This window comes from Oncorhynchus mykiss, chromosome 2 (assembly GCF_057628025.1).
Source record: "Oncorhynchus mykiss isolate SJ-2025 chromosome 2, ASM5762802v1, whole genome shotgun sequence".
NCBI lineage: Eukaryota > Metazoa > Chordata > Actinopteri > Salmoniformes > Salmonidae > Oncorhynchus > Oncorhynchus mykiss.
In genome coordinates, this window is record NC_143023.1 from 26,665,001 (window position 1) to 26,682,094 (window position 17,094).

At 44.5% G+C, this 17,094-nt stretch overlaps 1 protein-coding gene across 7 annotated transcripts in view; it reads right to left on the reverse strand.

Moving 5' to 3' along the window:
* The window catches only part of LOC110485571 (oxidation resistance protein 1A), a 210,629-nt gene that overhangs the window by 89,281 nt on the left and 104,254 nt on the right, over positions 1 to 17,094 (reverse strand). For all 7 annotated transcript variants that reach the window (XM_090194459.1, XM_090194423.1, XM_090194437.1 and 4 more), the window contains one exon: positions 9,770 to 9,963. In XM_090194459.1, coding sequence (XP_090050585.1) covers positions 9,770 to 9,963 — 194 coding nt within the window. The remainder of the gene's footprint in view (positions 1 to 9,769; positions 9,964 to 17,094) is intronic.

Genomic DNA, 17,094 nt, shown 5'->3' on the forward strand with positions numbered 1-17,094 from the left:
CCATTAACCTTTGAAAAAAATGCTTCCAAGCATGGTCATAACTTTACTTGTAATTTTGTACTTTATCTCATTACTTTAAATGGGCACAATTAAACATCTGAGACTTCCTGCTGCCTGGCTGTGGCTGCGTCTGAAATGTCAACATAGTCCCTGTATAGTACACCCTGGGCTCTATATAGGGTGTCATTCCAGACACGGTCTGGAACACTACCTCTGCCTGACAGATAGACACTGGGGGGAAGACAGACAGACAGACACTGGGGGGCAGACAGACAGACACTGGGGGGCAGACAGGCAGACAGACACTGGGGGGCAGACAGGCAGACAGACACTGGGGGGCAAACAGACAGACACTGGGGGGCAGACAGACACACACTGGGGGGAAGACAGGCAGACAGACACTGGGGGGCAGAGAGGCAGACAGACACTGGGGGGCAAACAGACAGACACTGGGGGGCAGACAGACACACACTGGGGGGAAGACAGGCAGACAGACACTGGGGGGCAGACAGACACACTGGGGAGAAGACAGACAGACACTGGGGGGCAGACAGACACACACTGGGAGGAAGACAGACAGACACTGGGGGGCAGACAGACAGACACTGGGGGGCAGACAGGCACACTGGGGGGAAGACAGACAGACACTGGGGGGCAGACAGACAGACAGACACTGGGGGGCAGACAGACAGACAAACAGACACTGGGGGGCAGACAGACAGACACACGCTGGGGGGCAGACAGACAGATACTAGGGGGCAGACAGACAGACAGACACACACTTGGGGGCAGACAGACAGACAGGCAAACAGACACTAGGGGGCAGACAGACAAACACTGGGGGGCAGAAAGACACACACTGGGGGGAAGACAGACAGACATTGGGGGGCAGACAGACAGACAGACACTGGTGGGCAGACAGACAGACAGACAGACACTAGGGGGAAGACAGACAGACACACTGGGGGGCAGACAGACAGACAGACACTGGGGGGCAGACAGACAGACAGACACTTGGGGGCAGACAGTCAGACACACACTGGGGGAGGGGGTGCAGAGAGAAGGCAATTAATCACAATGGTGGGGAACATAATAACAAACAACAGACAGAATAATAAAACATTGATTTTGCACCATAACAAAGGACAATACACTTCAAGCACTCTCTGGGCTGTTCAGGCAATGTTACCTGAGGGAAACAAAACAAAAACTATTTTGGATTGTTGATTTTTTGGAAAGCAAAAACCCAATGTGATGCAGCCAGCAAAACGTTACAACGTCTTACTGTGTCCTGCCTCCTGTGGGTATTTCTTATCATCAGGCAAACACTGTGGCTGACCATACCAGGGTGTCATGTGGAGAGTCCTGCTCTGCTCTGAGGATTAATGATGGAAGGTTCTTATACAGGATTACCTTCCTGCAGTCTGCCTTAAAACCTGGAATTGTGCTGGGGTTGGGGAGAGCCTCCAGGACTCCGCCTGACGTAGGATCACATTGTTGGGCCACATGGATGTGCGGAGCAGAGCTGGGGTGATGGAGGTTCTGGGGGGGGGGGGGTAGTTACAGTACGTGGGAAAGGCCTTAGGGGAGGCAGGACACAGACAGGGTTACACAGAAACAGGTCTCCGTGCGAGGCTCCACTGACTCCCGACCAGGGCTGGATTTGAGACCTGAGCTCCCTGATGCTACGTGACCAGCCTTAGCCAAGCTGGCTGCTATCTCGACACACAGAAGAGGCTCTGCTGGCATGACCAGCTAGCACGGGAGAGTGGGCTGCATGGGGCCGGCTATACTGCTGTACTGCCAAAATGCATGGGGCTCTATAGGCCAGGGGCCACTCCCACACACAGCTGGCCCCTGCTACATCTAAACCATAGGGGAATCACAACCACCCTGCTACAGCTAAACCATAAGGGAATCACAACCACCATGCTACAGCTAAACCATAAGGGAATCCCAACCACCATGCTACAGCTAAAACCATAAGGGATTCACAACCACCATGCTACAGCTAAACCATAAGGGAATCACAACCACCCTGCTACAGCTAAACCATAAGGGATTCACAACCACCATGCTACAGCTAAACCATAGCGGAATCACAACCACCCTGCTACAGCTAAAACCATAAGGGAATCACAACCACCCCGCTACAGCTAAAACCATAAGGGATTCACAACCACCATGCTACAGCTAAAACCATAAGGGAATCACAACCACCCCGCTACAGCTAAAACCATAAGGGATTCACAACCACCATGCTACAGCTAAAACCATAAGGAATTCACAACCACTATGCTACAGCTAAACCATAAGGGATTCACAACCACCATGCTACAGCTAAAACCAGAAGGGATTCACAACCACCCTGCTACAGCTAGACCATAAGGGATTCACAACCACCCTGCTACAGCTAAACCATAAGGGATTCACAACCACCATGCTACAGCTAAAACCATAAGGGATTCACAACCACCCTGCTACAGCTAGACCATAAGGGATTCACAACCACCCTGCTACAGCTAAAACCATAAGGGATTCACAACCACCATGCTACAGCTAAAACCATAAGGGAATCACAACCACCCTGCTACAGCTAAACCATAAGGGAATCACAACCACCCTGCTACAGCTAAACCATAAGGGAATCACAACCACCCTGCTACAGCTAAACCATAAGGGAATCACAACCACCCTGCTACAGCTAAAACCATAAGGGATTCACAACCACCATGCTACGGTTAAACCATAAGGGAATCACAACCACCCTGCTACAGTTAAACCATAAGGGAATCACAACCACCCTGCTACAGCTAAACCATAAGGGAATCACAACCACCCTGCTACAGCTAAACCATAAGGGAATCACAACCACCCTGCTACAGCTAAACCATAAGGGAATCACAACCACCCTGCTACAGCTAAACCATAAGGGAATCACTACCACCCTGCTACAGCTAAACCACAAGGGAATCACAACCACCATGCTACAGTAAGTCTACAGAAAGTGAACATCAACACATGTCTGGTCAGAGAAAACATCAGGTAATGCAGAGCTATGAATCAGAGTTTTGACCTTTCCTCCCTCATGGGCCATACTGGCCCTACTGATGGTCCTACTGATGGTCTACTGATGGCCCTACTGATGGTCTACTGATGGCCCTACTGATGGCCCTACTGATGGCCTTTCTAATGGCCCTACTGATGGCCTTTCAGGTGGCCCTACTGATGGCCCTACTGATGGCCCTACTGATGGCCTTTCTGATGGCCCTACTGATGGCCTTTCTGATGGCCCTACTGATGGTCCTACTGATGGTCTACTGATGGTCTTACTGAGGGCCCTACTGATGGTCTTACTGATGGCCCTACTGATGGTCTTACTGATCACCCTACTGATGGCCCTACTGATGGTCCTACTGATGGCCTTACTGATGGCCCTACTGATGGCCCTACTGACGGTCCTACTGACGGTCCTACTGATGGCCCTACTGATGGCCCTACTGATTGCCCTACTGATGGTCCTACTGATGGTCCTACTGATGGTCCTACTGGGCTAGGCATCTTGGTTGTGTCCCAAATGGCACTGTGTTCCTTATTTAGCACACAACGACAGAGCAGTGGAAGGATGGAAGGACATTAGTGTTCTCATTGTGACATTTCTGGTCCACAACCTGGATAAGTGTGCGTCTTCACCTTGACATCATAATGGTAAGGCCAAAACAGGCCTGCAAAATGAATTACTTACAATCAAAGATACCAATAAAAAATATACAGTATATACTTTCGAAACAGTGAATTGTACCAATTCAAAGTAACTGTCCCAATGCATACAGTGTCAGTGGGAGATGACAAGCAGTTGTGTACATACTGTAATTGCCACCCCTGGCAACTGCTACTATGGGTAAACACAAGCAACAACCCCCCTTAGACAGTTAGAAGAAATACGAGGAGAAAGGAACACTCATGTTCTGCCTAAAGCAGTGACTAGGCCTATAACTGTCACCAACCATAACGGTGAGCAGCATCTCTATCTAGTCAAGTAGAATTTATAAACGGGCATTTAAAGATAGCAGAAATCCTGACATTGTTCCAGTTAACAGTAGCAGCCAAATCGCAACCTGACACACACACACACGCCTGATGCACACACTCACGCACACACAAAGAATTGTCAGACCCTTTAGAGAGGGCCTTGTGACTCTGTCTCCCCAGAATGACTGGCCACCAGGTCAGCCCTAATAATAGTCAGTCTGCTCACTCGGTCAGACCAGAATATTTGTGTTAGCATGCACCGCCGTCCTCTCTCTCTGTAGTCTGTGTGTCCACAGAGATAAGTCAAACAGCAGTGCTGTACTGTGATAATACATCTCACCTCACACTGTGGCCAAGGTTGGAGCAATGCACAAATCTGTTGCTTCTACTGTCCTTGAGACAGATTCCCAAAACAAACCCCATGGGTCAGAGACACGGCTAATACATTAGGGAATAACGAGTCAGACTGACGGAGAGAGAGAGAGAGAGAGAGAGAGAGAGAGAGAGAGAGAGAGAGAGAGAGAGAGAGAGAAAGGAGCGCTACAAAAGTACAAGGTGAATAACCCTCTCAGAAGCCATTAGCTCCAGCTTCCCACTGACAGACTCTTAAGGCTGTGCACCCTTCCAGGCACTTCCAGGTGGTTACAACTCCTACTCAGCCAGATCCTTCAGTGCCAGCACTCCAAATGGCACCCTATTCCCTATATAGTGCACTACTTTTGACCAGGGCCCATAAAAGTTGTTTAGTATGTAAGGAATAGGGTGTCATTTGGGGCGTAATCAGTGCCACCGTCGCCTCACTCATCTCAGACTATCAGTGGAAATTCAAGTGTTGAACCTGGTTGGAGGCTCATTGATTGTGTGGCTATTAAAACGTCTTGATGGTGTCATGACAGCTCTGTCAGGAGGTAGGTTCTGTCACAGACAGACAGCACAGAAAGCTGTCATGTCCCCCTAGGCTACATTATTATTTATTCTCCTATTAGAATAAATTAGCATGATAGGATCCAAATGGGCTGGCTGGATATGTTGCTTTAGCCTGAAGGATGGATTATAAAGCACATCAAGATAGGGGTTTAGAATGAGGGGCCGTCACTATTCAATGTCTAGTTACTTACCCATTATATAGGCCTAATGTCGCAACCTAGAACCAAATCTTGTTAGCGCCAGCTAGCTAGCTAACTATTACAATTAGCTAACTAGCAAACTGTGTTTATATTTAATGGCATGTATGTTTACATCTGTCACCAGTGATTATATATTATAAAACAAGCCAATAAAGGACCCACACACTATTGACACTCTTTTAACATCCATACCCTCACTACTCTAGTAGCAGAGCACTTACACTGTAGCAGGGATTTCAACTGTATTCATTAACATTGATAATTAACCACATAAGCTCAAGGACAGGACACAATAAATGCACAAAGAGCTCTTAGCATTGTTTTACATTTTACAGCATGATTTAACCCTGCTGTTAAGCAGAGTTGGGATTAGTTATTTGAAAAGTAAACACGAAGTAACATGTTATTTTACAATATTACTTTGTGTGGAAAGAAACGTGTTACATTTAAGCAATAAGGCCAGAGGAAGTGTGGTATATTGCCAATATACCATGTCTAATGGCTGTTCTTATGCACGACGCAAAGCAGAGTTCCTGGACACAGCCCTTAGCCGTGGTATATTGGCCATATATCACCACCCCCCGAGGCACCTTATTGCTATTATAAACTGGTTACCAATGTAATTAGAGCAGTAAAATAAATATTTTGTCATACATGTGGTATACGGTCTGATATACCATGGCTGTCAGCCAATCAGCATTCAGGGCTCGAACCACCCAGTTTATAATACTAGTTATATTACATTGTGTTACTTTCATGAAACAAATCTCACAATCTCACAGTTTGTTTGACTGTCGGAGGGAGCAAGGAGAGCCGCGCGTGCTCTTCCAAGGATAGGCTACTTACTAACTTAGGTTTGATCACTAGTTTCATCTGTGGCGTTGCTTTCCTGTGCTAGTCTACAAGTGCTGAGCTATATATGGGCTGCTAAATTATCCATCTACAGTATACTGTAAGCCAAACATCTGTACAAATTTCTTATATTTTCATTCATTTCAAGCCGGCAGTTCTGGTTATAGAGCGCACGAACATGAACCCATAGAGATGTATAGAGGGCACACTTGCCACTAGACAGGAAAGCCCTCTATGGGCTTTGCTATCAAAGAAGCGATCAATGGCAAAGATCAGAGGTGTACATTTCTATGGACAGCAGCTGTCATGACATTTCTCCAGACAGACTCTCCACTCACTCAAAAATTAAATGAGGAAACAAGTCAAGATTGGATCATGGAAACACCCATCCCGGTAGAGATATGATTCTGAAAGTAACGCAGGTGTTGTTTGACAAAGTAACTGTAATAATATTACCCAATTTGAACAAGTAACATGTTACTTTACTCCGTTACTCATTAAAAGTAACACGATTATGTAACGTGTTCATTTTGATGCTAAGGCATCAGGTTGTAGAGTCAGGAGCTCAAGAGACCATTGGGAAAACGCCTTGTTGACACAACTTATTATACAGTATACAGTGCCTTGCGAAAGTATTCGGCCCCCTTGAACTTTGTGACCTTTTGCCACATTTCAGGCTTCAAACATAAAGATATAAAACTGTATTTTTTTGTGAAGAATCAACAACAAATGGGACACAATCATGAAGTGGAACGACATTTATTGGATATTTCAAACTTTTTTAACAAATCAAAAACTGAAAAATTGGGCGTGCAAAATTATTCAGCCCCCTTAAGTTAATACTTTGTAGCGCCACCTTTTGCTGCGATTACAGCTGTAAGTCGCTTGGGGTATGTCTCTATCAGTTTTGCACATCGAGAGACTGAAATTTTTTCCCATTCCTCCTTTCAAAACAGCTCGAGCTCAGTGAGGTTGGATGGAGAGCATTTGTGAACAGCAGTTTTCAGTTCTTTCCACAGATTCTCGATTGGATTCAGGTCTGGACTTTGACTTGGCCATTCTAACACCTGGATATGTTTATTTTTGAACCATTCCATTGTAGATTTTGCTTTATGTTTTGGATCATTGTCTTGTTGGAAGACAAATCTCCGTCCCAGTCTCAGGTCTTTTGCAGACTCCATCAGGTTTTCTTCCAGAATGGTCCTGTATTTGGCTCCATCCATGTTCCCATCAATTTTAACCATCTTCCCTGTCCCTGCTGAAGAAAAGCAGGCCCAAACCATGATGCTGCCACCACCATGTTTGACAGTGGAGATGGTGTGTTCAGGGTGATGAGCTGTGTTGCTTTTACGCCAAACATAACGTCTTGCATTGTTGCCAAAAAGTTCAATTTTGGTTTCATCTGACCAGAGCACCTTCTTCCACATGTTTGGTGTGTCTCCCAGGTGGCTTGTGGCAAACTTTAAACAACACTTTTTATGGATATCTTTAAGAAATGGCTTTCTTCTTGCCACTCTTCCATAAAGGCCAGATTTGTGCAATATACGACTGATTGTTGTCCTATGGACAGAGTCTCCCACCTCAGCTGTAGATCTCTGCAGTTCATCCAGAGTGATCATGGGCCTCTTGGCTGCATCTCTGATCAGTCTTCTCCTTGTATGAGCGGAAAGTTTAGAGGGACGGCCAGGTCTTGGTAGATTTGCAGTGGTCTGATACTCCTTCCATTTCAATATTATCGCTTGCACAGTGCTCCTTGGGATGTTTAAAGCTTGGGAAATCTTTTTGTATCCAAATCCGGCTTTAAACTTCTTCACAACAGTATCTCGGACCTGCCTGGTGTGTTCCTTGTTCTTCATGATGCTCTCTGCGCTTTTAACGGACCTCTGAGACTATCACAGTGCAGGTGCATTTATACGGAGACTTGATTACACACAGGTGGATTGTATTTATCATCATTAGTCATTTAGGTCAACATTGGATCATTCAGAGATCCTCACTGTACTTCTGGAGAGAGTTTGCTGCACTGAAAGTAAAGGGGCTGAATAATTTTGCACGCCCAATTTTTCAGTTTTTGATTTGTTAAAAAAGTTTGAAATATCCAATAAATGTCGTTCCCCTTCATGATTGTGTCCCACTTGTTGTTGATTCTTCACAAAAAAATACAGTTTTATATCTTTATTGTTTGAAGCCTGAAATGTGGCAAAAGGTCGCAAAGTTCAAGGGGGCCGAATACTTTCGCAAGGCACTGTATTACAAATGAAATAGGTAAAGGCTAAATTAAGGAAATCTGCTGTAGACATACGGTGTTCTGGGGAACATTAATGTCACTTTGGGTAGGCCAGGGTGTGACTAGGGTGGGCATTCTAGTTTCTTTATTTCTATCTTTCTGTTTCTATGTTTTGGCCGGGTATGGTTCTCAATCAGTGACAGCTGTCTATCGTTGTCTCTGATTGGGAATCATACTTAGGCAGCCTTTTTTCCTTTGTATGTTGTAGGTAGTTGTCTTTGTTAGTGGCACTATAGCCCTAGTCAGCTTCACGGTCGTTTCTTTGTTTATTGTTTTGTTGGCGACATTTACATAAATAAAGGAAAACGTACGCTCACCACGATGCACCTTGGTCTGGTCATTTCCACCACGACTATCGTGACAGAACTACCCACCACCAAAGGACCAAGCAGCATGGCCAGGAGAGGCAGCCCCAATAATTTTTTGGGGGGGAGCACGGACCTGTACACAATTCTTTTAGAAAAACTTGGCCAGTTACAGAGATAACACAAACACAGTATATGGTTATTTCACAGCTACAGAATTGGGTAAATGATTATTGAAGACTAGAGAGGGTTGTTACTTCACCCCCGTAGGCCTGCTGAGACTATCTGGTCATGAATGGACCTCTTCTTACATCAGATCAATATATAATAGCAAACTGAATTGATTCAATTCACCATTCATCAGCTGGCTGACTGACCGACTGACTTAAATTGCACTCCTACCTTTCCATTGGTGTCAGTATGATTCAACAGCCAATCATCTCTCTATTAACAGCGGGTTAAGATGTATAAGGTGTGTGTGTACAAGTTTAAACCAAATTATTAATTAAAAGTCTGACACATGCAGAAAACCTTGGCAGTACAATGTCCATCCTTGAAGCTAGCTAACAAAAGTAGTGACGTCAATGGGCAATCACATTTCAGAGGCAGAATGATTCAGAGATAGTGTGTGCATTACATTATGAACTCCCCAAATTCATTTTACCAACTCAGAAAGTGTGCTTCCTCAAGTGTCATTACTACACCTCTGACAATAGCTTAATATATTCCTACATAAATATAAAGTAGCCTATAGCTGCCACAAGCACCAACCAGCACTCCCCAAAAATGATTTATTGTGACTCAAGGCAACGAGGCCATCTTGAGGTTCAATCAGTCAGTCGCCTTACAAAGCATCTACACACACACACACACACACATACACACACACACACACACACACACACACACACACACACACACACACACACACACACACACACACACACACACACACACACACACACACACACAAACGCACGCACGCACGCACACACACACACACACACACACACACACACACACACACACACACACACACACACACAGACAAACCCTCCAACATCCCTTCCTCTTCCTGCCGCAGACTCGTGTCCCGGAGGAAAGCCAAATGGAGGAACATGGACCACACAGATGGGCAGATCAGAATTCTAGCACTTTTCATTTACCGATGGTGTAGCCGCGTTTCAGCTCGCTGCACCGTGGACTGCAGATTCTCTGGGAATTGGTTGCATTGTTTTGCTGCACCCCCAACGTGGTTGTCTTGGTAACAGGTGGTTCAGTCTTGTGAGGTGAGGCTGGCACCAGGGTAGGGGAGAATCCTTGAGTGGCAATATCCACTGACTGGGATTTCTTCTTCAGTCTGTTCAAAACAAAACAACAACAGGAAATATGGAGTCAGTCATAACACATAACACCACATATTTAGTAATAACATGGTCAGGCAACAGGAAATGGGAAAAATGACCTTGTAAATTCAAATGTGTCAAAAGATACAGTACATAGACATTGCTGCCAATAACAAAACAGCTCATCATATGATGTTATGTCAGCAGTCAGCACAGCGGCTATTGATAATGATGTCGAGTGAATGCAACATATTCACGGTGTGGGATATTCCATACTCTGGCTATGATTAGTTGGAGGAGAGATCAATAACTTAATAAGGTCCTCATTAACAATTCAATTTAACAAACCATTTCAACAATATTTGATTGTTTTATAATAAAACACAACAATATTATAACAGGAATATGAATTGGACACTATTCTGAACGAGATATGCTGTCATTGATCAAACATCAAATAGATAATACGTGTAATGATATGTGTTAACTGGAGTTTGCACTTTTGGGACTAATCTGTTGGTTCCCTTGTAGGCCTGGGCAAACGAAATCAAGCACAGCTCAAATATTTGAAAGTATTTGACGTTATGTATTTGACCCAGACGTGGTAACTTTCTACACACAATGTCAGATAGCAATTTCACAATACAAACACGGTTGATGCTGTAAAGTGAAGTGGGTCACTTGCTTACACAAGATGACCTACACATGATTAAACCTTATCCTATGAGACACTGACCTAAATCAAAGGAACCTACGCCAAAGTGTGAAAGCCAATTAAACGTCTCACCATAGGATTTAGACAACAGGCTAGTTTATTTATAAACAAGTTCAGTACAAAGTTCACTAAGCTAATCCAGGTATCAAACATGCAGGAGAAACACTATAGAAGTATGCAGCACCTGCGAGTTAACAAAAACACCACAATGATTATGAAGATGTTGTATACCTGCCAGTCACGGATTTCCCTGCCTACTACTGTACTATATCATCAACTTTATAAAGCATGGAAAATCAAAAACATGAGGTAAGATAGTGTAAATGGATGAACAAGTACTCCAAAAGTACTATCTATGGTATGTAAAGTACTATCTATGGTGTGTAAAGTACTATCTATGGTGTGTAAAGTACTATCTATGGTATGTAAAGTACTATCTATGGGGTGTAAAGTACTATCTATGGTGTGTAAAGTACTATCTATGGTATGTAAAGTACTATCTATGGTATGTAAAGTACTATCTATGGTATGTAAAGTACTATCTATGGTATGCAAAGTACTATCTATGGTGTGTAAAGTACTATCTATGGTATGTAAAGTACAATCTATGGTATGTAAAGTACTATCTATGGTATGTAAAGTACTATCTATGGTATGTAAAGTACTATCTATGGTGTGTAAAGTACTATCTATGGTATGTAAAGTACTATCTATGGTATGTAAAGTACTATCTATGGTGTGTAAAGTACTATCTATGGTGTGTAAAGTACTATCTATGGTATGTAAAGTACTATCTATGGTATGTAAAGTACTATCTATGGTATGTAAAGTACTATCTATGGTATGCAAAGTACTATCTAGGGTATGTAAAGTACTATCTAGGGTATGTAAGCTAAAGTCCGTCAGTCTTTCCTGTAGACAAGGCCTGTCAGAGTAGCCTGAAGCAGCGATACAAGGTTCTTCTCAGCACTCCTTTCTTCCCTCAGAGGGAATCGTTCCAGCTCCAGCCATTTCATTTCATTCCACTAGCTCCTCTCCCAGGACAGACAACAGCAAACATGACATAGCCTCTACAAGGTAATGAAATACACCATCTATATGGAAACACTGTCAATCACTTTTGTGTACAGTACATCCAAGGAAAGACACCAACAGACAGAGAAGTTTAACTGGCAGCAGCAGTTATGAGTCCCATAAACAACAACCCTAGTAGTAGGCCCTATCTTAAAGAAAACATTGAACAAATTTAAACATTTCCATAGGTGATCATACTGACGTAGCTTCGAGGGCAGTATGTTGCTCTGAGGACCCTGATAAATATTCTACTAAAACCTATGCTTTTTTTAGGAGTAACATAAATAAAGGGTTTGTTTTGTGATGATTGTTTCTGAGGTAAAGTTTTCAGCGTGTGAACATGCTATAATGAAAGAGAGAGGTAGAGTTACACCGTGGCGAACAAGGTTCTGGAGGAGATTAGACAGGAAGAGAAAACCTGTAGGTGTGTGTGATGTCTATCCCAGAATCCCTTGGGAGAAAACAATAATTATCGCCTCATCAGTGAGGGTCCTCCTTCCATATATGATTCACTGGCTGGGTTGTGTGTGTGTGTGTGTGTGTGTGTGTGTGTGTGTGTGTGTGTGTGCGTGCGTGCGTGCGTGCGTGCGCACGCGCGCACGCATGTAAACAGACTGCAGCTGTTTTGTGCCATCCGCTGAAATATCAGCCCCTAATCAGGACAGTGTAGTCTGTGGCACCGACCAGCAAAACAATAACATGGTCCATAGGGATCACAACAATGCCTGGCTGGTGTCGCCTTGCTTAGTGTTCAACACATCTAATCATCATATATGGTAAGATACGTTTACCACAATAACAGGAGTAAGGTATGTAAAGGAAGTCCTGTCCAAGCCATAACCTCCCATACAATATCAGAAATAACAGGAATAATATTATCAAATTGGTTTGTATTGATAACTACCACTGCTTAGAAAACAAAGATGGATCTTATTAAACAATATAATTACACCATTTTTTTTTCTTTCTTCAGAGGTAATTAGTGCAAGCTCCCTGACAACTGGGCTGCATCTCAATAGCCTTCAATTGGTGTACAGCAACTATCCACCACCCTCCTCAATCTACACACACCGTCTGATCTGATTGGCTACAGCTTGCATCGGCACGGTTTATCACAGCTTTCAGCGGGCCAATGGGCTGGGTTCAGAGACGGCTGTGTCACCAGTGGCCCTATGGCGTTCAATCCTATCACATGGGGAGGTGAGACGGCAAAGCATGTCAAAAAAGCCACCAGCTCTCACCAACAGATCTATCTATCTATGAGCAGCAAAACATTTAATGAGGGCGAAGCGGTTGGGAAAAGAGGGAAGGAGAAAATGGAGGGAGGAAAGCAAATGAAAAGCGGGCATTTTGTTTTCCTTCCCTGCTGTTCTGTTGCTTGGTCCAGGAGGAGAGCAGTGCCTAACAGGCATCACTCAGATTATACATCTCTACAGGGACTGGGAGTCACATGGTTTGGCAAGGCAGAAACAACACAGGAAATGTGGGCCAAGTCAAACATGCTTATCACTACACCCAGTAAGAGGGATTAGAGCTAGAGGAAAGGGGGCAGCTTGGCTCCACTCCACTCGCTTATGAAAACAACAAAAACACTGCCTTTAGTTTATGTGACTGTATATGAGGCTTGTCATGTAGATATGCTGCAGCACTAGCTTGGCTGAGTTTGACATCCATAACAGCAAAATGGCCGATATGACAGTTATGAGTCCCATTACACTGTGTTATGCAACAGCATTGTGACTGACAGAAAAAACACCATCATGAAGAAACCTAATAATGTTCTGTGTCCTTGTGGGGATGGAAATCAGGCAGGATTCAGCACTTAGACATTAAGACTCCAGGCAAGCCTTACTCAACGTTCACTGTCTGAATGATTTTCAAATTGCTCATGCCTTTATTTTGTTGTGTGATAAAACGAAATGGATAGAAATACACAACGGAAATGTATTTTTCTGTCAATTACACTGTTATGTATCGTATGTATCCCTGTTCTCCCACGCTCCATTAGCAGCCTATTAATTACCTCTATCTTAGCTATTATTGAACAATTAGACACTCATTATAAGCTCAAACACACTATAATAGTGCAGCCTATGGCATATCTCCATATGAATGAATTGGTTCTCTTCAAAGTTGAATTAATGGTAATGATAGAGCCATAACCCTCTGTGGCCATTTATAGTGACGAAGGCCTGTCCAATACTACCGTAGCCCTTTCCTGCAGTCAAATGACCTAATGGGCTAATGGGTGGAATGTTCATATTTTTCCTAATTTCCTAATTAATAAACAAACAAAAAATGTAAACTCCGACTCCCGAGTGTCGCAGTGGTCTAAGGCACTGCATCGCAGTGCTAGAGGCGTCACTACAGACCCAGGTACGATCCCAGGCTGTGTTGCAGCCGGTCGCGACCGGGAGACCCATGAGGTGGAGCACAATTGGCCCAGCGTCGGCTGGGTTAGTTTAGGGTTTGGTCGGCCCGGGATGTCCTTGTCCCATCGCGCTCTAGCGACTCCCTGTGGAGGGCCAGGCGCATATATGCTGACTTCGGTTGCCAGTTGTACGGTGTTTCCTCTGACACACTGGTGCGGCTGGCTTACGGGTTAAGAGAGCATGTGTCAAGAAGCAGTGCGACTTGGCTGGGTCGTGTTTTGGAGGACGCAAGTCCGTACGGGAGTTGCAGCAATGGGACAAGACTGTAACTACCAATTGGATATCAAAATTGGGGAGAAAAAGGAGTGTGCAAAGCTGTCATCAAGGCAAATATAAAATATTTTTTTATTTGTTTAATGCTTTTTGGGTTACTACATGATTCCATATGTGTTATTTCATAGTTGTGATGTCTTCACTATTATTCAACAATGTAGAAAATAGTAAAAATAAAGAAAAACCCTAGAATGAGTAGGTGTTCTAAAACTTTTGACCGGTAGTGTATGTCAAATGGTTTTGTTATATGTCAGTCTTCTGTGATGTATATAAAGTGCAATATTGGGATGCAAAATCGAAATTGAATAAACTCTATATCTTACATGGTGCAGGTGTCCTTAATTGCCAGGGCTGTAGCTCTCTGGGGTAGGAAAGGTCTGCATAATGAATGGAGGGAGAATGCAGACTGTAGACTCCCAGTCTCATCTAACCCTCACTAAATGCTAGAGCAGCAGTTCTGTTGTCAAACGGCCTGAGCTGGTGGCATTCTGTCTGAACAATGAGCCCTGAACATTGACAGCTTGCTTATGAAAGTGCTGAGACTACAAACAAAACAGGTAGATAGCTGCATACTGCAGTGGAAAGGGAAATTATTTGAGCTGACTTAAAGGTGCCATTTAAAAAACTCTAGACCACCTTACTCCACACACAGAGATGCATAAAAAAAACTCTCCCTCACCCTCCAATCCTATCCTCCTGATTCCTCCTTACAAGCAAAAACTAAAGCAGGAATTACAAGTGACTCGTTCAATATGGAAGTGGTCAGATGACGCGGATGCTACGCTACGGGACTGTTTTGCTAGCACAGACTGGAATATGTTCCAGGATTCATCCAAAGGCATTGAGGAGTATACCACCTCAGTCACCGGTTTCATCAATAAGTGCATCGACGACGTCGTCCCCACAGTAACCGTATCCCCTCAGTAACCGTACGTACATATCCCAACCAGAAGCCATGGATTACAGGCAACATCCAACTGAGCTAAAGGCTAAAGCTGCCGCTTTCAAGGAGTGGGAAACTAATCTTGACGCTTATAAGAAATCCTGCTTGGCCCACAGACGAACCCTCAAAAGGTCAAAGTTTAAATACATGACTAAGATTGAATCCTACTACACCGGCTCTGACGCTCGTCGGATGGGGCAGGGCTTGCAAACTATTACGGAGTACAAAGGGAAACCCAGCCACGAGCTGCCCAGTGACGCGAGCCTACCAGACAAGCTAAATGTCTTTTATGCACGCTTCGAGGCAGGCAACACTGAAGCATTCATGAGAGCACCAGCTGTTCTGGATGACTGTGTGATCACGCTCTCCGTAGCCGATGTGAGCAAGACCTTTAAACAGGTCAACATTCACAAAGCCGTGGGGCCAGATGGATTACCAGGATGTGTACTCAAAGCATGTGCGGATCAAATGGCAAGTGTCTTCACTGACATTTTCAACCTCTCCCTGACGGAGTCTGTAATACCTACATGTTTCAAATAGACCCACATAGTCCCTGTGCCCAAGAAAGCGAAGGTAACATGCCTAAATGATTACCACCCCGTAGTACTCACGTCGGTAGCCCTGAAGTGCTTTGAAATGCTGGTCATGGCTCACATCAATTCCATCATCCCGGAAACCCTAGACCCACTCTAATTTGCATACCGCTGCAACAGATCCAAAGATGACGAAATCTTAATCACACTCCACACTGCCATTTGCCACCTGGACAAAAGGAACCTAAGTCAGAATCCTGTTCATTGACTACAGCTCAGAATTCAACACCATAGTGGCCACAAAGCTCATCACTAAGCTAAGGACCCTGAGACTAAACACCTCCTTCTACATCTGGATCCTGGACTTCCTGACGGTCCAGCACCAGGTGGTAAGGGTAGGCAAAAACACATATGCCACGCTGATCTTCAACATTGTGGCCCTTCAGGGGTGCGTGCTTAGTCCCCTCCTGTACTCCCTGTTCACCCACGACTGTGTGGCCAAGCACGACACTAACACCATCATTAAGTTTGCTGACAACACAACAGTGGCTGATCACTGACAACAAGGAGACAGCCTATAGGGAGGAGGTCAGAGATCTGGTAGTGTGGTGCCAGAACAACAACCTCTCCCTTAATGTGAGCAAGACAAAAGAGCTGATTGTGGACTACAGGAAAAGGAGGGCTGAACACACCCCCATTAACATCAATGAGGCTGTAGTGGAGCTGGTCAAAAGTTTCAAGTTCCTTGGTGTCCACATCACCAACACTCTATCAGGGTCCAAACACACCAATAAAGTCATGAAGAGGGCACGACAACACCTTTTCTACATCAGGAGACTGAAAAGATTCGTCATGGATCCCCAGATCCTCAAAAAGTTCTACAGCTGCACCATCGAGAGCCTGGTATGGCAACTGCTCGGCATCCGACTGTAAGGCGCTACAGAGGGTAGTGGGTATTGCCCAGTACATCACTGGTGCCAAGCTTCCTGCCATCCAGGTCCTAGGCGGTGTAAAATAATCCAGTCACCCAAGTCATAGACTGTTCTCTCTGCTACCGCACATCAAGCGGTACCGGAGCGCCAAGTCTAGGACCAAAAGGCTCCTTACTAGCTTCTACCCCCAAGCCATAAGACTGATGAACAATTAATCAAATGGCCACCCGGACTATTTACATT